This window comes from Pelobates fuscus, chromosome 8 (genome assembly GCF_036172605.1).
Source record: "Pelobates fuscus isolate aPelFus1 chromosome 8, aPelFus1.pri, whole genome shotgun sequence".
NCBI classification, from domain to species: domain Eukaryota; kingdom Metazoa; phylum Chordata; class Amphibia; order Anura; family Pelobatidae; genus Pelobates; species Pelobates fuscus.
Genome location: NC_086324.1, coordinates 171,997,119 through 172,016,190, shown reverse-complemented (window position 1 = coordinate 172,016,190; position 19,072 = coordinate 171,997,119). Strand labels below are relative to the sequence as shown.

Here is a 19,072-nt window from a genome sequence, read left to right as displayed (position 1 = left end):
TACCTCATGCCTGAAGGGCAGGGTTTTTTTATAAGGACCCCGATCATACATCTCCAAGGAAAACTTTGCACAGGCAAGGATCGGTGCTCAGACACCTAAAGAGAACGCTGTGTTTTTCCTTGTTTTTTACATCTACCTCCGTATCTGCTTCCCGGTATCCTTAGAGGTATCGGTGGTTATTTCCCACGTTAGGTTAGCTCCTGGCTCTGTCCAGTGGGGCTTACCTGTCTTACCTTCCGGCCTGCTATTTGCTTTCTGTCTGATCTAGAATTTATGTATCTTTCTCTTGTCTACGTTATTTTTTTCGTTTTCGCGACTTCCTTTTCCTTTCGCTCGGGTCGTCGAGAGGCCTGACTAGACCTCCCCCGACCTCCCGGGCGCTTGTGGATTGCAGAGAACGTCTCCAGCTTTCCTCAGGCTACCGACGGTCGTCCTGGACCCCGCGCGCGCGCACGGGATCCGGGCGGTCAGTTGGTAGTTTTCTTTTTCATTGTTGTTTTTTCCGTAGATTGCCATCAGCCTTATACTGATATTGGTATTCGGTGTACCCTGCAATTGGTCACCCTGAGTCTCTAGGGACTCTAGTTCGGAAAACAGGAGGGTGCGACCCTCCATCATCTCAGCTCTATCATACACTCGACACTCTACGGGGCCGGCCATTTGCTCACCAAACAGGCTTGTACCTGTGCGAGACATCGTTGACTACATAGAGGGGCGTCCCTCCTGCATTCAATTGGAGCTGACGTCCATACTACTGATTTAGTTATAGAGGACTGCCTAGTCATACAAGATATACATTTTAGACTGGATCCCTCTATTCTATCTCCTGTTATGGATCTGCTGGATCCAGACCGCTCTAACCCACGCAAGACATTCTCACTGAGGTATAACGGGGGGAGTCTCCCACTTATTTACACACACTCCTGGTGATGATATAGCTAACGGAGGGTCCTCAGGTATTACGGGAGTGCAGATTTTGGTATATGCTGCACTATTTAAACAGAGGATTGCTTTCTGTTTTGGATATCCAGACCATTGCGGAAAACTGCGCAGACAGTTTCTCCCATATTTAGGTCACAGGAGATACGGAGACCTTCATAGAGCGAACGGGCACTGCCCTGCTCGAGTAACTAGATTAAGGAAGGCCTTTTACCTGGTCTGAAGGTAAATCGTTCGCATGGATCACATGGCAAGACCGGTAACCCCGGTTGTAGTGAGTACTCCGGCCATTACGATCTTGGGATGAGATGACAGGATTACCCCATCTCCTTGGAAGGCATACCTGGTGATCAGGGTTCAGAGATGGGGGTCTTCCGTCTATACTCTATTTATCCCTCAAGGGAGCCGTTCGGTTCTGGATTTGCACTAACCTACTTTTCAACTACCGTCATGGAGACCTACAAGACTTTATGGGGGTACCTGGTGTTCCCCCGACTCCTACTCAGACACCTTTCACTCTTAGACGAGGACATATCTGGTTAGAATTCTGCACTCCGGTTTGGCACTGCCCATCACTTTATTTATTCCTTGGACTCGCTACTCCCAGAATAGTCGACCACCGTTCCTCCAGACAAGTTCAGTTCGGATCCCTGAATGGACGTCCCGTTTGGAGTCTTGCAGCTACCGTGTCCGAAGATTCCAATATTCCAAGTGACCTGTGTAATCACTTGGGATACGGCTAGTTTGATCACACTCTTGCCTGCATTATAATTTATTCTCGGAGGAAACATCTCATCGAGTAGGCCAGGAGGGAATGACAGGTCCTACTCGGTTCTATTGCGATTGGGTGGTGGTCTTAGACGCATTACTTGAGATTGAAGATCTGCCTGCAAGGCCACATTGCCAGGTGACCCTGGCACGATCGGTGGAGCAACCTTATACATCAAGAGTTGAGACATGGTGGCAGTGTCTTACCGCGGCTCTAAGTCCGCAAATGACCTTCGAAATTTTATGACTGCAAGGAAATGGCTAATAGGCCAGTTTGCCAGCTCAATGGACCAGCTGGTAGGTAACAGGTCGCGACCCCACGTACATTGGATCTATCAGCAGAGGATGTTTTCCGTTTTTTGGGATACTTCATCAACTGGCATTCCCATCGGTCGCTGCATTGTCATCTATCGCAGTTGGAAAGTCCATTTGGGATTGCTCGGGTAACCCCGAGTATAGGTACCAGCGAAACAAACAGCGTTGGATTTGTTGACTGAGCGTTAAAACAGCAAATACGAAGCCTCCTGTCATGTTATAAAATTGTAGATTATGCTAGCTTTAGTGTACCTATAATCTTAATTTTATTAATGACAGGAGGCGAGTATTTCCCACCCATTCTTTTCCCACCCTCGTTTTATGTTAAAAATTTGGATTAATCAGGTACGTATGCAACTTTGTTTGTTGTCTCTGCTACCTGTCGCCTGTTCTTATATCTATGTTTATTTTCATAAGTAGGGTTGGGATATCTACATATTAAGGTTATTTTGGTTGCTACATTGGGTACCTACATGTTTATTCAGAGTACATTTCATTGGATAATCAACCTGTTCGATTCTGTTTTTCTCTTGTTTCTCTCGGATGGTGGACGTCGTTATTTCATCGTATCTAGGACTTCGTTTCTTCCCCATGATGTTCTCTGCCTTTTATTCTGTTTTTGTCGCAGCTTGAAAGAGGAAATGATGCATGGGGAGGGGAGTTTTATAGTACCTAACTTTTTTCTGATTGGTTGTTTTTTCTGTGCTGCTGTGGAGTTCTAGTAAAGAGAGACTTAAGCAAATACTCGCCTCCTGTCATTAATACAATTAAGATTATAGGTACACTAAAGCTAGCATAATCTACAATTTAAGACTATGTCCTCTTGTTGTGGTAGTTTTCTTCTTTTAAATATAGCCGCTAGAGGCGGTTCCGCGCTTCTCAGTGTGATTTTCACAGTGAAGACGCCAGCGTCTATAGGAAAGCCTCTCCCCCCCCCTCTATGACTGATCCCCTCTCCCCCCCCCTCTATGACTGATCCCCTCTCCCCCCCCCTCTATGACTGATCCCACTCTCCCCCCCCCTCTATGACTGATCCCCTCTCCCCCCCCTCTATGACTGATCCCTCTCTCCCCCCCTCTATGACTGATCCCCTCTATGACTGATCCCCTCTCCCCCCCTCTATGACTGATCCCCTCTCCCCCCCCTCTATGACTGATCCCCTCTCCCCCCCCTCTATGACTGATCCCCTCTCCCCCCCCCTCTATGACTGATCCCCTCTCCCCCCCCCTCTATGACTGATCCCCTCTCCCCCCCCCTCTATGACTGATCCCCTCTCCCCCCCCCTCTATGACTGATCCCTCCCCCCCCCTCTATGACTGATCCCCTCTCCCCCCCCCTCTATGACTGATGCCCTATCCCCCCCCTCTATGACTGATGCCCTATCCCCCCTCTATGACTGATGCCTATCCCCCCCTCTATGACTGATGCCCTATCCCCCCTCTATGACTGATGCCCTATCCCCCCCTCTATGACTGATGCCCTATCCCCCCCTCTATGACTGATGCCCTATCCCCCCCTCTATGACTGATGCCCTATCCCCCCCTCTATGACTGATGCCCTATCCCCCCATCTATGACTGATCCCATCTCCCCCCTCTGTGACTGATGCCCTATCCCCCCCTCTATGACTGATCCCATCTCCCCCCCCTCTATGACTGATCCCATCTCCCCCCCCTCTATGACTGATCCCATCTCCCCCCCCTCTATGACTGATCCCATCTCCCCCCCCCTCTATGACTGATCCCCTCTCCCCCCCCTCTATGACTGATCCCCTCTCCCCTCTATGACTGATCCCATCTCCCCCCCCTCTATGACTGATCCCATCTCCCCCCCCTCTATGACTGATCCCATCTCCCCCCTCTATGACTGATGCCCTATCCCCCCCTCTATGACTGATCCCATCTCCCCCCCCTCTATGACTGATCCCATCTCCCCCCCCCTCTATGACTGATCCCATCTCCCCCCCCTCTATGACTGATCCCATCTCCCCCCACCTCTATGACTGATCCCATCTCCCCCCCCCTCTATGACTGATCCCATCTCCCCCCCCCTCTATGACTGATCCCATCTCCCCCCCCTCTATGACTGATCCCATCTCCCCCCCCCTCTATGACTGATCCCATCTCCCCCCCCCTCTATGACTGATCCCATCTCCCCCCCCCTCTATGACTGATCCCATCTCCCCCCCCTCTATGACTGATCCCATCTCTCCCCCCCTCTATGACTGATCCCCTCTCCCCCCCCCTCTATGACTGATCCCCTCTCCCCCCCCTCTATGACTGATCCCCTCTCCCCCCTCTATGACTGATCCCCTCTCCCCCCCTCTATGACTGATCCCCTCTCCCCCCCTCTATGACTGATCCCCTCTCCCCCCCTCTATGACTGATCCCCTCTCCCCCCCCTCTATGACTGATCCCCTCTCCCCCCCCTCTATGACTGATCCCCTCTCCCCCCCTCTATGACTGATCCCCTCTCCCCCCCTCTATGACTGATCCCTCTCCCCCCCCTCTATGACTGATCCCCTCTCCCCCCCTCTATGACTGATCCCCTCTCCCCCCCCTCTATGACTGATCCCCTCTCCCCCCCCCCTCTATGACTGATCCCTCTCCCCCCCCCATGACTGATCCCCTCTCCCCCCCCTCTATGACTGATCCCCTCTCCCCCCCCTCTATGACTGATCCCCTCTCCCCCCCCTCTATGACTGATCCCCTCTCCCCCCCTCTATGACTGATCCCCTCTCCCCCCCCCTCTATGACTGATCCCCCTCTCCCCCCCCTCTATGACTGATCCCCTCTCCCCCCCCTCTATGACTGATCCCCTCTCCCCCCCTCTATGACTGATCCCCTCTCCCCCCCCTCTATGACTGATCCCCTCTCCCCCCCTCTATGACTGATCCCCTCTCCCCCCCCCATGACTGATCCCCTCTCCCCCCCCTCTATGACTGATCCCCTCTCCCCCCCCTCTATGACTGATCCCCTCTCCCCCCCTCTATGACTGATCCCCTCTCCCCCCCCTCTATGACTGATCCCCTCTCTCCCCCCCCTCTATGACTGATGCCCTCTACCCCCCTCTATGACTGATGCCCTCTACCCCCCCTCTATGACTGATCCCCCCCATTACCCAGCATGCTCTGGAGGAGGCTCCATGAGGTGACGTCACGCTGTGGCCCTTACCTGAGGTCCCGGGCTCCGCTGGAAGAGCCCCCGGGTGAAACTCTGCATCTCGGTGTCTCCATCTCCCGCCATATTTAAACAGCCGTGCGCGCTGGCAGCAGGCTCCGCCCACAGCGTACTGATTAGCCGCTCAGACATGGCTCCGCCCACCGGACGCTGATTGGCAGCTCAGACATGGCTCCGCCCAAAGCGCACTGATTAGCCGCTCAGACATGGCCCCGCCCCCGGACGCTGATTGGCAGCTCAGACATGGCTCCGCCCACAGCGCACTGATTAGCCGCTCAGACATGGCCCCGCCCACCGGACGCTGATTGGCAGCTCAGACATGGCTCCGCCCACAGCGCACTGATTAGCCGCTCAGACATGGCCCCGCCCACCGGACGCTGATTGGCAGCTCAGGCATGGCTCCGTCCACAGCGCACTGATTAGCCGCTCAGACATGGCCCCGCCCACCGGACGCTGATTGGCAGCTCAGACATGGCTCCGCCCACAGCGCACTGATTAGCCGCTCAGACATGGCCCCGCCCCACCAGACGCTGATTGGCAGCTCGGGCCAGCCTCTGACTGTGAAGCTCCATTAACTCCTCCTCCGCCCGCTGATTGCTCGGCTCCGAACCGGAAGTGACGCAGGGTACGCGGTGTTTGTGGTTCCTGGAAGTTCGGGGTTCGGGCTGCGGTATCGGGGCGCCCAGCGTGACGTCACCCCCACCCCGACATGTAACGGGATGTCGCTGCTATTCCCGGCCGCGGAGATGAACGGCCCCGGGGAAGGAGAGGTGGATTATAAACGGAAATACAAAACCTGAAACGGAAACTGAAATTCCTCATCTATGTGAGTCACCGGAACCCCATAACCCAGAGAGAGACGGGGGGGGAGAGAGAGAGGAGAGAGAGAGACAGGGGGGGAGAGAGAGAGAGAGAGACTGGGGGGGGGGGAGAAAGAGACTGGGGGGGGGAGAGAGACTGGGGGGGGAGAGAGAGAGAGAGACTGGGGTGGGGGGGAGAAAGAGACTGGGGGGGGGAGAGAGAGACTGGGGGGGGGAGAGAGAGACTGGGGGGGGGAGAGAGAGACTGGGGGGGAGAGAGAGAGAGAGAGAATGGGGGGAGAGAGACGAGGGAAGGAGGGAGAGAGGGAGAGAGGGACGAGGGAAGGAGGGAGAGAGGGAGAGAGAGAGACGAGGGGGAAGGAGGGAGAGAGGGAGAGAGAGAGACGAGGGAAGGAGGGAAGGAGGGAGAGAGAGAGAGAGAGAGAGAGAGAGAGAGAGACGAGGGAAGGAGGGAGAGAGAGAGACGAGGGAAGGAGGGAGAGAGAGAGACGAGGGAAGGAGGGAGAGAGAGAGACGAGGGAAGGAGGGAGAGAGAGAGACGAGGGAGAGAGAGAGACGAGGGAAGGAGGGAAGGAGGGAGAGAGAGAGAGAGAGAGACGAGGGAAGGAGGGAGAGAGAGAGACGAGGGAAGGAGGGAGAGAGACAGACGAGGGAAGGAGGGAGAGAGAGAGACGAGGGAGAGAGAGAGACGAGGGAAGGAGGGAGAGAGAGAGACGAGGGAAGGAGGGGGAGAGAGAGACGAGGGAAGGAGGGAGAGAGAGACCAGACGAGGGAAGGAGGGAGAGAGAGAGAGACGAGGGAAGGAGGGAGAGAGAGACGAGGGAAGGAGAGAGAGAGAGACGAGGGAAGGAGAGAGAGAGAGACGAGGGAAGGAGAGAGAGAGAGACGAGGGAAGGAGAGAGAGAGAGACGAGGGAAGGAGAGAGAGAGAGACGAGGGAAGGAGAGAGAGAGAGACGAGGGAAGGAGAGAGAGAGAGACGAGGGAAGGAGAGAGAGAGAGACGAGGGAAGGAGAGAGAGAGAGACGAGGGAAGGAGAGAGAGAGACGAGGGAAGGAGAGAGAGAGAGAGAGAGAGAGAGACGAGGGAAGGAGAGAGAGAGAGAGAGAGAGAGAGACGAGGGAAGGAGAGAGAGAGAGAGAGAGAGAGAGAGACGAGGGAAGGAGAGAGAGAGAGAGAGAGAGAGAGACGAGGGAAGGAGAGAGAGAGAGAGAGAGACGAGGGAAGGAGAGAGAGAGAGAGAGAGAGAGAGAGAGACGAGGGAAAGGAGAGAGAGAGAGACGAGGGAAGGAGAGAGAGAGAGACGAGGGAAGGAGAGAGAGAGAGAGAGAAGAGAGAGAGACGAGGGAAGGAGAGAGAGAGAGAGAGAGACGAGGGAAGGAGAGAGAGAGAGAGAGAGACGAGGGAAGGAGAGAGAGAGAGAGACGGACGAGGGAAGGAGAGAGAGAGAGAGAGACGAGGGAAGGAGAGAGAGAGAGAGACGACGAGAAGAGAGAAGAGAGAGAGACGAGAGGAAGAAGAGAGAGAGAGACGAGGGAAGAGAGAGAGAGCTCTCCGGCCTCCGTGTCCCTTCCTCTCTCGTCTCGAGCCTGTCCTCTTTGCCGGCTCGCGCGCTTCGCGCTGAGAGAGAAGAGAGAGGGAGACGGTGGAGAGGGGGGGGCTGTCTCCTTATATGGGGAATCGTACTGAAGGTGTATATGACAGGACTTGTTTAAAATCCTTTTTAATAAATTTCAATGGAAACTATTACTGATTCATTGGAATTAGTTTGTTCCCTACCGTCTGCCTGGAAGATGGAGATGGCATGACTGGTGGCTCTAGAGTCCTGTTAATGGCAGTTATGTCTGGGGATTAGTAAAAAATCAGGCTAGGAACCTCTGTATGTGTTTTTCAGGAGCAGGAATGTTTTCAGGAGGAGCTAAGGAGAGCTCAACGGAAACTTCTCAAATTATCCAGAGATAAGAGGTAACCCTGCTACTTGTGCATTCTATCTTGCTATTCTGCTCGTGGGTTAAACACACTGTTAGCCTTCCTTCATATTCACCCACTATTTGACAACTTACACTCCATCTCTCTTATCTTTCCAGTTTCTTGTTGGACAGAATCCTGCTGTACGAGAATGTTGATGACGATTCATCAGGTACAACATAAGTGCTATGACTAGTAAAAGGAAGAAGATGAAGAATTGAATAATAAAGGATAGATAGGAGGGAGAGGAAGGAATCTATAGACGGCTCAGTACCAGACAGTAAAACTGTGTCTTCTCTCATACAGACTCCGATGTCACCGCTTCTTCTGAAAACAGTGATACAGAGGGAGGCCGTGGGCAAAGTACACCCACTGCCAAAAGGTGAGTGCGGCGTCTTGGTTTTAAAGATTAAGTATATTTAAGAAAACGTAAGTAGAACATTTAAAATGTAAGTGAAAAAGTATTTTAATCCACACTGTGCGCACAATCTTTAATTGATGTCAAAGATTGGACAAATTGAAAATCTTTCTTTGTTGCCTTTAGGAAACGGAGCCCTCCTCCTGGAGCAGCCTCCCCACCCCCTTCTTCTTCCACGGCCCTATCCCTGCATTCATCAGGGGGCCCATACCTTAGTGCAGTGAGTATTACCTTCGTCGTATACACCAGTCGCCTCCCGTCATGCACTCATTGCTTTATCTCTCTCATCTCTTCCTTTCTGCTGCTTTCTCTTGCTGACTCTAATTTTGCACCATCCCATCTCATAATTTTTGTTCTCTCCCCTTCACCTTTCCCCCTTCATCAGATGAACTCACCCCCCTACACCCCGTTCCCCTCGGAATACCTGGCTCCTCTCCCCAACTCCACGCCCCCCAAACCTGAGCGAGCCAAGAAAGACAGAAAGAGCCGTGGGGTTAAGTCCAAGAAGCCTAAGGTACCTGTGTGTGTCTGTGTGAGCACGTGTGTATGTACTCTGGGGCTGCCATCATGACAGATGTGTAATAAATGATGTAAGCTTTTAATATTTTCTTCCTTTTTTTTTTCCTTCTGCCTCTTCCCTACTGCTTATGTGTCTTCCTTGCCCCACACCATGTCCTTTCCAGATCCCGCTTGGCTCACCCACCGGCTGTAGTAGTGTGCTGCCTTTCAGTTCCCGAGCATCTGGACTTCCATCACTTTCCTCGTCCAACAAACTTGCCCCACCTTCCACCATCCTCAGCACCGTACCGCAGCAGATGTTTAGTGATGGTGGGGAAGGTAGTGGTGATGAAGGCCCTCTGGATGGCGATGAAGAGGATGATTTGGTTATAGACATTCCTGAGTAGAATCATGAGAAGTTTGCAGATATCTCATCCCATGATGCATTAAAGCAATCCATTCTCTTTTCCTGGGAGTCAAAACACTGATTGAAAGGCAAACTGCTAACCGTTCAGCTACTGTTACTGATTGAGTGGACACTTGGTTTGAGAATGGGCTTGTGTACCCCCCCCCCCCTTTGCGAGAGACACACTGATGATGTTTAATACAGATTCTTCGTGATTTTCTATGAGGTTTTTCTGTCCTTCATCCATAATTGTACAGCAGCGGATACATCCCTGCTCAAACCTGATTACATTATTCTGGGACAAGGCTCGCTGTTTTCCAGAAACAAACGTTATGCATCAATTTAAATGAATTATTTGGAATAAAAATAACTGCAATGAGCTAACGGTGTCCAGTCTTCTGGTCTGACTCTAATAAAAATTGATAATGAGTCTGTCAATTGAAAGGTACAATTTGGTGACATTGGCATTTTTTGTTTCTAGCATGTGAGTTTTTCAATGTGCGTATGGTGTAATGAGAAATAATCGAGGAAGACTTAGAGGGCTTATTTAGTAAACTGTATACAGGTTAAGGATCAGCACACACACAGATAATACCGTGTTAAATTGTATGTACTTAAAATCGCTTATCTTGGCAAACCAATACGGGGATTCAGTTCCACCATGCGCCCACATTGTGTTAGGTCTACCACTATGTCACAGTAGCCCAGTGTCGGGGAGGTCCTACACTAATTCCAACGTGGGAGATAATATTTACGGCTTCCAGAAACTCTCCTCAAACTGTATTGTTTTTGTGTGTCCTGTTCCTTAATCTGTAAATAAATAAATAAAAAAAAATTGTTCTCTGTGTCAGCACCACTCCTGAGAATTGCGTTTTCTGGGTCTGTCCAAAATGTCCCTTTTTCTATTTATTAAACCGTGGAATGCGGAAAACCTAGTCTGCAGTGAAGAAAGTTATTTACGTGGCTCCAACATCTCAAACTGAGCAAAGTATGAATGACCATGTTCAGGCTTTTTGTTTTCAACCCAGTAATTCACGCATTGGCGAACAAATCTGTGTTTAGTGATTAACCATCCCGTGTGATGGTGTAATCAGAAGTGTTTCTGTGTGAAAGGAATATGGGCTGTGGGGCGAAAGTAGATGGGGTAACATACATGTTTGTGCAATAATACATTCTGTTTACAGATTGTATGAGACATTGTATAAATTCAGATCAAGGAGTGCCTTACTCACAGCCTGCATTGATTATCCCTGCAATAAATCAGTCAAACCGACCTCAGATCTGTCCTTTGACTGCTTGCAACACTTGGATCTTCCTCTTTATGCTGGCCAATGAGACAGTGATTGCTAAGCAGCCTATCGTGTGGTGCTATAGTTTATATACAGCTAGGAATCCATTTCAATCTAACGCTGCAAGGAGCGGTATTAGGCAAACTATGGTTCCTTTTATAATGCACCCCAAAGGGTTAATATAAATTACGTCACAGGATGATTGAAGTGCAGGCCTTTGTTAGAAAACTGATGCCTTCACTTAACTATTACAATGTTTTGTTTTTTTAATTTTATTTCTTGTAAAGCATTTAGATAATCAGTTAAAATGCATGTTTTGGGAGTTGGTGTTCAGTTTCCAGCATTCAACTCGAGCACGGGGACTATTGTGGATCTTCTCAGTTTGGCCCACATTCTGCTGCTGGTAAGGACTTTCCTTTTGGCAGCAAGTGGAATCTGTATAGGAGAACTAGTTAGGGCCCCCTCTGTATCTGGCGCTGGGAACGTATTCAGCAGTTGGGTTGTATGGAGGCTTGGTGACTGAGAAATCCCAGTGCATTTTTAGGTTGGAATTCCTTACTTACCACAATTTGCATTGAGAAAACTTTGCACAGAGTGTGTCCCTCTAACCCTTTCTTCTGTTGAGGTTTTTATTAATTAGTTTTTAACATACCTGAAAACTATGTGCCATATATTTTCGAATCCCCTTACACACTCTATATCTCTGTAGAACTATATATACTTTATTAACTGTGCAAGGAAGGTCGAGGGTGTCTGTGGCATTTATAGCTAATCTGAGCTCGAGTGCAGCCGGACCATCAAAAAGAAAGGACTTTGCTTGGACAGAAAGCACTGTGAAGGTAAGTGTGCTTTATACTGACCTCCATTTACTGGGGTGAGGAAAGAAGAAACCATCTCTATCAGAGGAAAGACCGTGCTGTCTGCCTCAGTCTGAAATCTTTAACTTCCATTGTATTGCTCCATCAAAGTGTTAGGAACTGTCCCTCCTCCAGTGACTCTTAGTTCTCAGGTATCTTGGTATCCATTGAACGCTGGCTATTTATAAAATGTTCTAGAACACGCTTTTCATCTAAAGAGGTCTCCACCAATAAATCAGTCTGAGACGGGTGTAGTTTAATTTGCATTTATTGAGTGCAGGTTTCAGGAGGAGGCTGTGACATGCAAATACGGTGAGCCCCTTTTCCCCACGCCAGACCCAACGCAAACAGCAGAACTACCTTCAGCTGGTAAGACTGGGGACATGCCTGGTAATATACCTGCAGCCATCTACTTCATACCAAATATCCAAGCAAGTCAGCTGCTCCCCCAATAATTCACTTTTAACCAACTCGTAACTCATACCTAACTAAGTAACCATCTTTTTCATCAGTATCCTCTCAACATTACTGGAGAATTGGTCAAGATCACATCTTTAACTGTAGTAACATTCCTCATGCTATTTACTATTTGAGGAGTCCGCATAGTCCACTAATTAACTAGATAGTCGATAGGTCTTCCCTTTCCACCTCTTGACAATTCAACAATCGCAATACTTAGATTAGCTGACTTCTTTTAGCTGACTCTACCAGTAGAAAGCCATTAATTCTGCTCACAACCTTTGTGGACATACTTCCAAATGTTCTTCAAAATTCGTCAACAATAGCCTCACAGGTACATGATTTCTCATTAAACATAGTGAGCCACTCGATTGCTACCACTTGGAGATGTCACCCAGGTGAAGGCGCTCTTTAAATATCATAATAGTTATAATAATTCTTCAAACCCCGAAATTGGTACATCTACCATGGCTGCCTTGGTGAAATTTAAAATTAAATGCCCACTGCTGTGGCATAATTATGGGCAGATTTTAATATTTACTTCTTTCCATTGACGCATTAAATATCATCTAATAAGTCACTCTGTCCTCCAATTAGCCCAGGCATCCAGGAAGCCATCTCAATAAACAATGGCGCTATGCCAGTGATCCCTGCAAAGCTACACACACAGTCCTTATACAATAAGTATTCATCATTACAACACGAGAAACCTCCGGTGGTGACATGTTCTACTGGTGAATGAAAGCCTGCAAGCTAAACATACTTTAGGTAGGACAGCCAAAAGGTAGATCTCCAGCTGTTTAGGAACTACAACTCCCATGAGGCTATGCTCCCTCTGCTCTAAACCATTTCCCTACTCACTCGTGTAGGAAGAGAATTTCTCTCTTCACAACTCATTTATAGTCAACTGCTCAACCCCAAGCTACGTCATGCAGCCCGGAGAAGCCTGCAGACCACTGATCTGCTCACTGCTGGGGTACATAGATTTAAAAGCTGCGTAAATTAACAGAGCAATGTCCCCACCAACACAGACCAGCAAAGGATTACACAGCCATCCCATCCACTGTCCAGTGACATCTTATTATTAAAAATCATGAAATGTGATAAAGTTACAAAAAACACAAACCTTGCATAAATGCAGTGCCAGCGTGCAAATCTTGGGCACTGACTCACACCCATTTTAGAAAACAAGTCACACCCCCAACGTACAAAACGAGAAGTCACAAAACAGTGAAAAAAACGTGCAAATAGTATGTTCAGTGTGTGCATAGCCCAGAGTTAGGTGCATGTGCATAGCTGTGTGTGTTATATATATATATAGCGGCATTTAATATCGGTTACAAAAGGTACACAATGTGCGTCTGCAGTCTGACATCTATTGGGACTTCTTCCATTCCCCATAGCCCAGCCTCTCCTATACTGGGACAACCCCTGTACCCCATAGCCACAGCCTTCTGTATACTGGGACAACTCCTGTACCCCGTAGCCACAGCCTTCTGTATACTGGGACAACTCCTGTACCCCATAGCCACAGCCTCTCCTATACTGGGAAACCTCCTGTACCCCATACCCACAGCCTCTCCTATACTGGGACAACCCCTGTACCCCATAGCCACAGCCTTCTGTATACTGGGACACCTCCTGTACCCCATACCCACAGCCTCTCCCATACTGGGACAACTCCTGTACCCCATAGCCACAGCCTCTCCCATACTGGGACAACCCCTGTACCCCATAGCCACAGCCTTCTGTATACTGGGACAACTCCTGTACCCCATACCCACAGCCTCTCCTATACTGGGACAACCCCTGTACCCCATAGCCACAGCCTCTCCTATACTGGGACAACCCCTGTACCCCATAGCCACAGCCTTCCGTATACTGGGACAACTCCTGTACCCCATACCCACAGCCTTCCATTTACTGGAACACCTCCTGTACCCCATACTCACAGACTCCCCTATACTGGGACAACTCCTGTACCCCATACCCACAGTTTTCCCGATACTGGGACAACTCCTGTATCCCATTCCCACAACCTTCCCTATACTGGGATCTTTCCTGTACCACAAACCCACAGCCTCTCCTATACTGGGATCTCTCCTGTACCCCATACCCAGTGGGACAACTCCTGTACCCCATACCCACAGCCTCCCCTATACTGGGACAACTCCTGTACCCCATACCCACAGCCTCCCGTATACTGGGAAACCTCCTGTACCCCATACCCACAGGCTCTCCTATACTGGGTTCTCTCCTCTACCCCATACCCATAGCCTCCTATACTGGGATCTCTCCTGTACCCCATACCCACAGGCTCTCCTATACTGGGTTCTCTCCTCTACCCCATACCCACAGCCTCCTATACTGGGATCTCTCCTCTACCCCATACCCATAGCCTCCTATACTGGGATCTCTCCTCTACCCCATACCCATAGCCTCCTATACTGGGATTTCATACCAACATCCTCTCCTATATTGGGATCTCTCCTGTACCCCATACCCACAGCCTTCTCTGTCCCATGCTCTGTTTGATATCTAATTCTTGTATATATAAATAATTGTTTGAAATGATGGGGCTTGTTGCAAATACAATACACCCACTCTGTGGAGGCAGAACCTGTACCCTCCCGGAAAAACACAAAATCTGAATTTGGCGTAAAACAGGGTAAAATGGCAAAGCCGCCAAGTAGAGCATCAGACATCGAACAGGAATTTGGGGGAAAAAAGCCCTGTAATAGACAGGATTTGTGTGCACAATAGACTAAAAATAAAGGTTTTACAAGAACTTAGAAAGTCTAGATGTTCTTATCGAGTTTGGAATCCAGTCCAATAGAAACCGCCGTGATGGATTCCTCCCTGTGCCTAAGTCACTGTCACCATAGTGATAATGGCTGAATCGGGCTAGATCTATCTATGTACATCTGAGAGTGTGCGCGCCAAGACCATTGGTGTGCGCACATAGTTGGCTGTGTCTGTTTGTGCATAGTACATTGTGTGCAGACCGGAGCGCTATAGGGAGCATTAAGCTACTGATCACATATTTGATTGTGGACATAATGCTGCATTGCCTGTAAAATAGCACTGAATGAGTAATACTGGCGAGGAAAAAAATACATTGTGAACTCTACAGGTGTGTACTCAAAATCCCATGTACAGCGCTACTCTGCCTGCTAGAGATATGACGGAAAATATTATTTTATAGATGACATGAGCTGCTTTGTGGAAACACCGCAATAAATCATTTTCAAACCAGATGCCGTACTCTATAAATGAATATGGTACGTTGTGTGTAGAAATAATCACTAATCTGGCACTGGTAAGTAAAATTCAGTGAATTACCCCCGGGATCTATCCCAACCCTCCGCGTAATGGTATGGGGGAACTCAAACCATACAGAACGCGTTATTGATTAGAATGGAAAGTTGTTTCACGTTGTACGGCCAATGATATTTGGGGGACAAAATAAATAAAAATATATAATTTTGCTACTGAGTAAAATATGGTACTAGTGAATAAACTGATGACATTTCATTGTAATTTAACCCTTTTACCAAGTGTTAATATCGCTCAGACGTTTTAAAGCGACTGTCCTAACGCCAAAATAGCCAATCTGTGACTAGCTGGGTGGAGCACTTTTTCCAAATCCGCAGTTTTTGTGCCCATTTTGCAGTATGGTTTTCGGAGCTTAGTGTATAATCCGCTGTTTGTTCCAGAATTCCAATGGGCTGTTTCTTGCTGCAAAAACAACTACGTTGAAACCCAGGGGAAAACAATACTCAGAGCCAGCATATTTACCAAACTAAAATGCGGAGAATCGAGAGAGAAACTGCAAATTTTGGGCAAAACTAGTTAAAAACAGTCCAGCTGTGCTCATTTGTAAGGTCTGTTCTCCACAATGTCCAGTTTAGTGAATAATCCCTCAGGGGGGAATCGTAAGGAGCAATAAATATCGATATATTGGGATTTCTTAACAAATAGTATGTAAGAACAGGATAATAAGTAGGAGCCACTTCTGACACAATACAAATTATTCGTGTCCAAGTGATCCCAATTATCGAAGCATCCGTGAGAGACGCTAGGGATGTCTCAGGGCATAACCCTGATATCTCTGAATACTCATTCTACTTTAGACTTCATATAATATATTTGATCTAGATATACTGCTATCCACATCTCCTGGTAGAGCTGTAGGTTCACTCTAAGTGCTCCTATATACCTGTCTTTGTATGGTTTTATTAACAAATAGCTAATTTTAATAAACCGATAGCCGAATTGTGGAATTCTGCCTAAAACAATCCCGGTGTGCCTAGATAAAAGCTGGAGAATGTTTTAATTCCAATTTTTGATATTTGTTTTCAAGTTCAGTAGAATTCTCTGTTTAACGAATATGAAACCTATTATAATCAATAATTGATGACCCTCGCATGCAGTGCCTCCCCTATTAACAGGCTCTGTGCGGTACTGCACCTGTCAGCCATATAGTGGGATGCCCAGCATGTAATAAATATTATATAAGTGGCATTTCCTTCTGCTGAAACTATTTAATTTAAATTCTGTATTTTTAGCAACATATTCAGTGTTCTGCGTCTTCTCTACAGTTAGCGGACAATAAGGAGTAAACCTTATATAATCCCTTCCCTAATTTGAACCAACTCCGGGTCCTTATCTTTTAACCTCCCACCCTTCAACCAATCAGCTTTCACCATAGGGGACGAATTAAGATGGCTGCCTCCACAGACATACATTTAATAAATATAGACTGCATTTATACTGTAAATATAATGTAGTTTGCATCTTTAGTGCAGAACATTGGGCAAGGAATTATAAAATTAGGAATTTGGAAAAGTTATAGGTTTATTTTAAATTGAGTCTGAAAATTCTTAGAATTATCTCATCATTGAAACCAAAAATGTAACGGGGCTATTTATTAAACCATGGGATGTGCACAACTGAGGCCAAATATCCAAGGTTTTAAAATAGTAAAAACACTTTTTTGGCTTTTTTTCATTTTAACCACAGAACAAACCGAGTTAAATAATCTGGCCTAAAATTTGCACAATTCTAATTTTTGACAACCCTCCAAATTACGGATAATTCTCAATTACTATTCAGCTATTTCCCCAGCTTGGCTATTTTGGTGTCCGGTTTGTAATACACTTGTAATTTCTACATCTCTTTGGGGATACTGAGAATCAATGAGTTCTTTTTTTTTTCTTTTTTTAAATCTGGCCATCTAATGTGGCATACGTTTCTAAATTATGTGAGATGGGTCCATTGAGATAGATCCGCAGGTTCTGAGAGTCTATCCCCCATCTTTGAAGGTCACCCCACTTTTTGTAAAAGAACAGTTTGTCTCCTCTGGGCACAAAGTGCTTGGTCATAGGCTGGCAGTGAGATGGAGGTCACCCTGACTCTGGCAGTCTGGAGGGATCTTGGAGGACAGGAGGACAAGTCCATTCGGTCCAACAATGACAGGAACAAGCTACTGATACGCTGAATTCCTGGTCAACCCGACATTGTTAAAGTGCCTATGACTTATCTCCCAGCCCAGGAATTAAAGTAGTGAGTAATGTGTGTGAGTGAGAGTGTGTGGTCCATCTTCTCTTGTTCTTCTGCTTGGTTCTTCACCCAAGATGTATCCTTCAGTCAGTGTAAGTGGATCCTGGAAGCTCATTAGTTAGTGTATGCCAGTGCTCTATTCTCTGATTGGAGGATGAGAGACACTCCATCCAGTGCTTCAAACACTCACCCTTGGAATTAATTCCCAGGGTGACTCCCCCTGCAGGATGAGAGAAGGATAGACAGTGTAGAGGACACTTAGTCAAAGGCCAACAGAAGTATCTGCTCCAGGTCAAATATCTCAATAGACTAGAACAACACCTGCCCTATTTGTCAGCTGTGCATTTAATTAACCAATCACAAGATGCAGCAAAGGAAGAGTGCATATACAGAATTAATTGCAAGCTCTTTTAGGAAATAATTTAGGAAATAATTTCCAAGACGTGTTTTACAATATTTGCACCATTTTCACCATCACCCTTGCTTTTGCACCTGGTTAAATAAATACCTATATTCCACCAGCACTGTGCAGCATTCATTGTGACTGTTTGCCAGATACTAAAAGAATATCAGAATATGATCCTCACCTATGAAGTCATTGGATTTTCCAAGGTCGTAATCCCACACAGTCACCTCCAGACTCCTCTTGTGCAGTTCAACCTGACCGATCTTATAGAAGAATTCCTGAAACAAGTATTGAAATATATAACACTATATACAAATGACTAGGGATTGTAACATATTACACATCCTACAGGGACTATCACCGGGATTATAACATATTACACCCCATAGTATAGTAACCGCATCCTATAGGGACTATCACCGGGATTATCCCATATTACACCCCATAGTATAGTAACCATATCCTATAGGGACTATCACCGGGATTATAACATATTACGCCCGATAGTATAGTAACCACATCCTATAGTGACTATCACCGGGATTATAACTTATTACACCCCATAGTATAGTAACCGCATCCTGTAGGGACTATCACCGGGATTATAACATATTACACCCCATAGTATAGTAACCACATACTATAGGGACTATCACCGGGATTATCCCATATTACACCCCATAGTATAGTAACCATATCCTATAGGGACTATCACCGGGATTATAACATATTACGCCCGATAGTATAGTAACCACATCCTATAGTGACTATCACCGGGATTATAACTTATTACACCCCATAGTATAGTAACCGCATCCTGTAGGGACTATCACCGGGATTATAACATATTACACCCCATAGTATAGTAACCACATACTATAGGGACTATCACCGGGATTATCCCATATTACACCCCATAGTATAGTAACCATATCCTATAGGGACTATCACCGGGATTATAACATATTACGCCCCATAGTATAGTAACCACATCCTATAGTGACTATCACCGGGATTATAACATATTACACCCCATAGTATAGTAACCGCATCCTATAGTGACTATCACCGGGATTATAACATATTACACCCCATAGTATAGTAACCATATCCTATAGGGACTATCACCGGGATTATAACATATTACACCCCATAGTATAGTAACCATATCCTATAGGGACTATCACCGG

At 47.4% G+C, this 19,072-nt stretch overlaps 2 protein-coding genes and 1 long non-coding RNA gene across 3 annotated transcripts in view; 1 reads left to right on the top strand and 2 right to left on the bottom strand.

Annotated features, from left to right (window-relative positions):
* The first annotated feature begins 5,787 nt into the window (after positions 1-5,787).
* Positions 5,788-9,474, top strand: INO80E (INO80 complex subunit E). The gene is given in 8 exon segments (XM_063429065.1): positions 5,788-5,989; positions 5,992-6,026; positions 7,914-7,984; positions 8,107-8,159; positions 8,294-8,369; positions 8,532-8,625; positions 8,791-8,919; positions 9,089-9,474. Coding segments are annotated over 8 exon segments (750 nt in total). The 5' UTR covers positions 5,788-5,919; the 3' UTR covers positions 9,311-9,474.
* Positions 9,475-11,707: 2,233 nt separating this feature from the next.
* LOC134572037 (uncharacterized) lies at positions 11,708-16,829 on the bottom strand. Its single transcript, XR_010085221.1, has 2 exons — positions 16,653-16,829; positions 11,708-16,578 (listed from the first exon to the last, which is right to left on the bottom strand). It is a non-coding gene; the product is annotated as an uncharacterized LOC134572037 (long non-coding RNA).
* Positions 16,830-16,970: 141 nt separating this feature from the next.
* Positions 16,971-19,072, bottom strand: part of DOC2A (double C2 domain alpha) — a 52,963-nt gene continuing 50,861 nt past the window's right edge. The window contains exons 10-11 of the mRNA XM_063429064.1: positions 18,064-18,160; positions 16,971-17,696 (exon numbers count right to left, since the gene is read on the bottom strand). Coding sequence (XP_063285134.1) covers positions 17,560-17,696; positions 18,064-18,160 — 234 coding nt within the window. The 3' untranslated portion in view covers positions 16,971-17,559. The remainder of the gene's footprint in view (positions 17,697-18,063; positions 18,161-19,072) is intronic.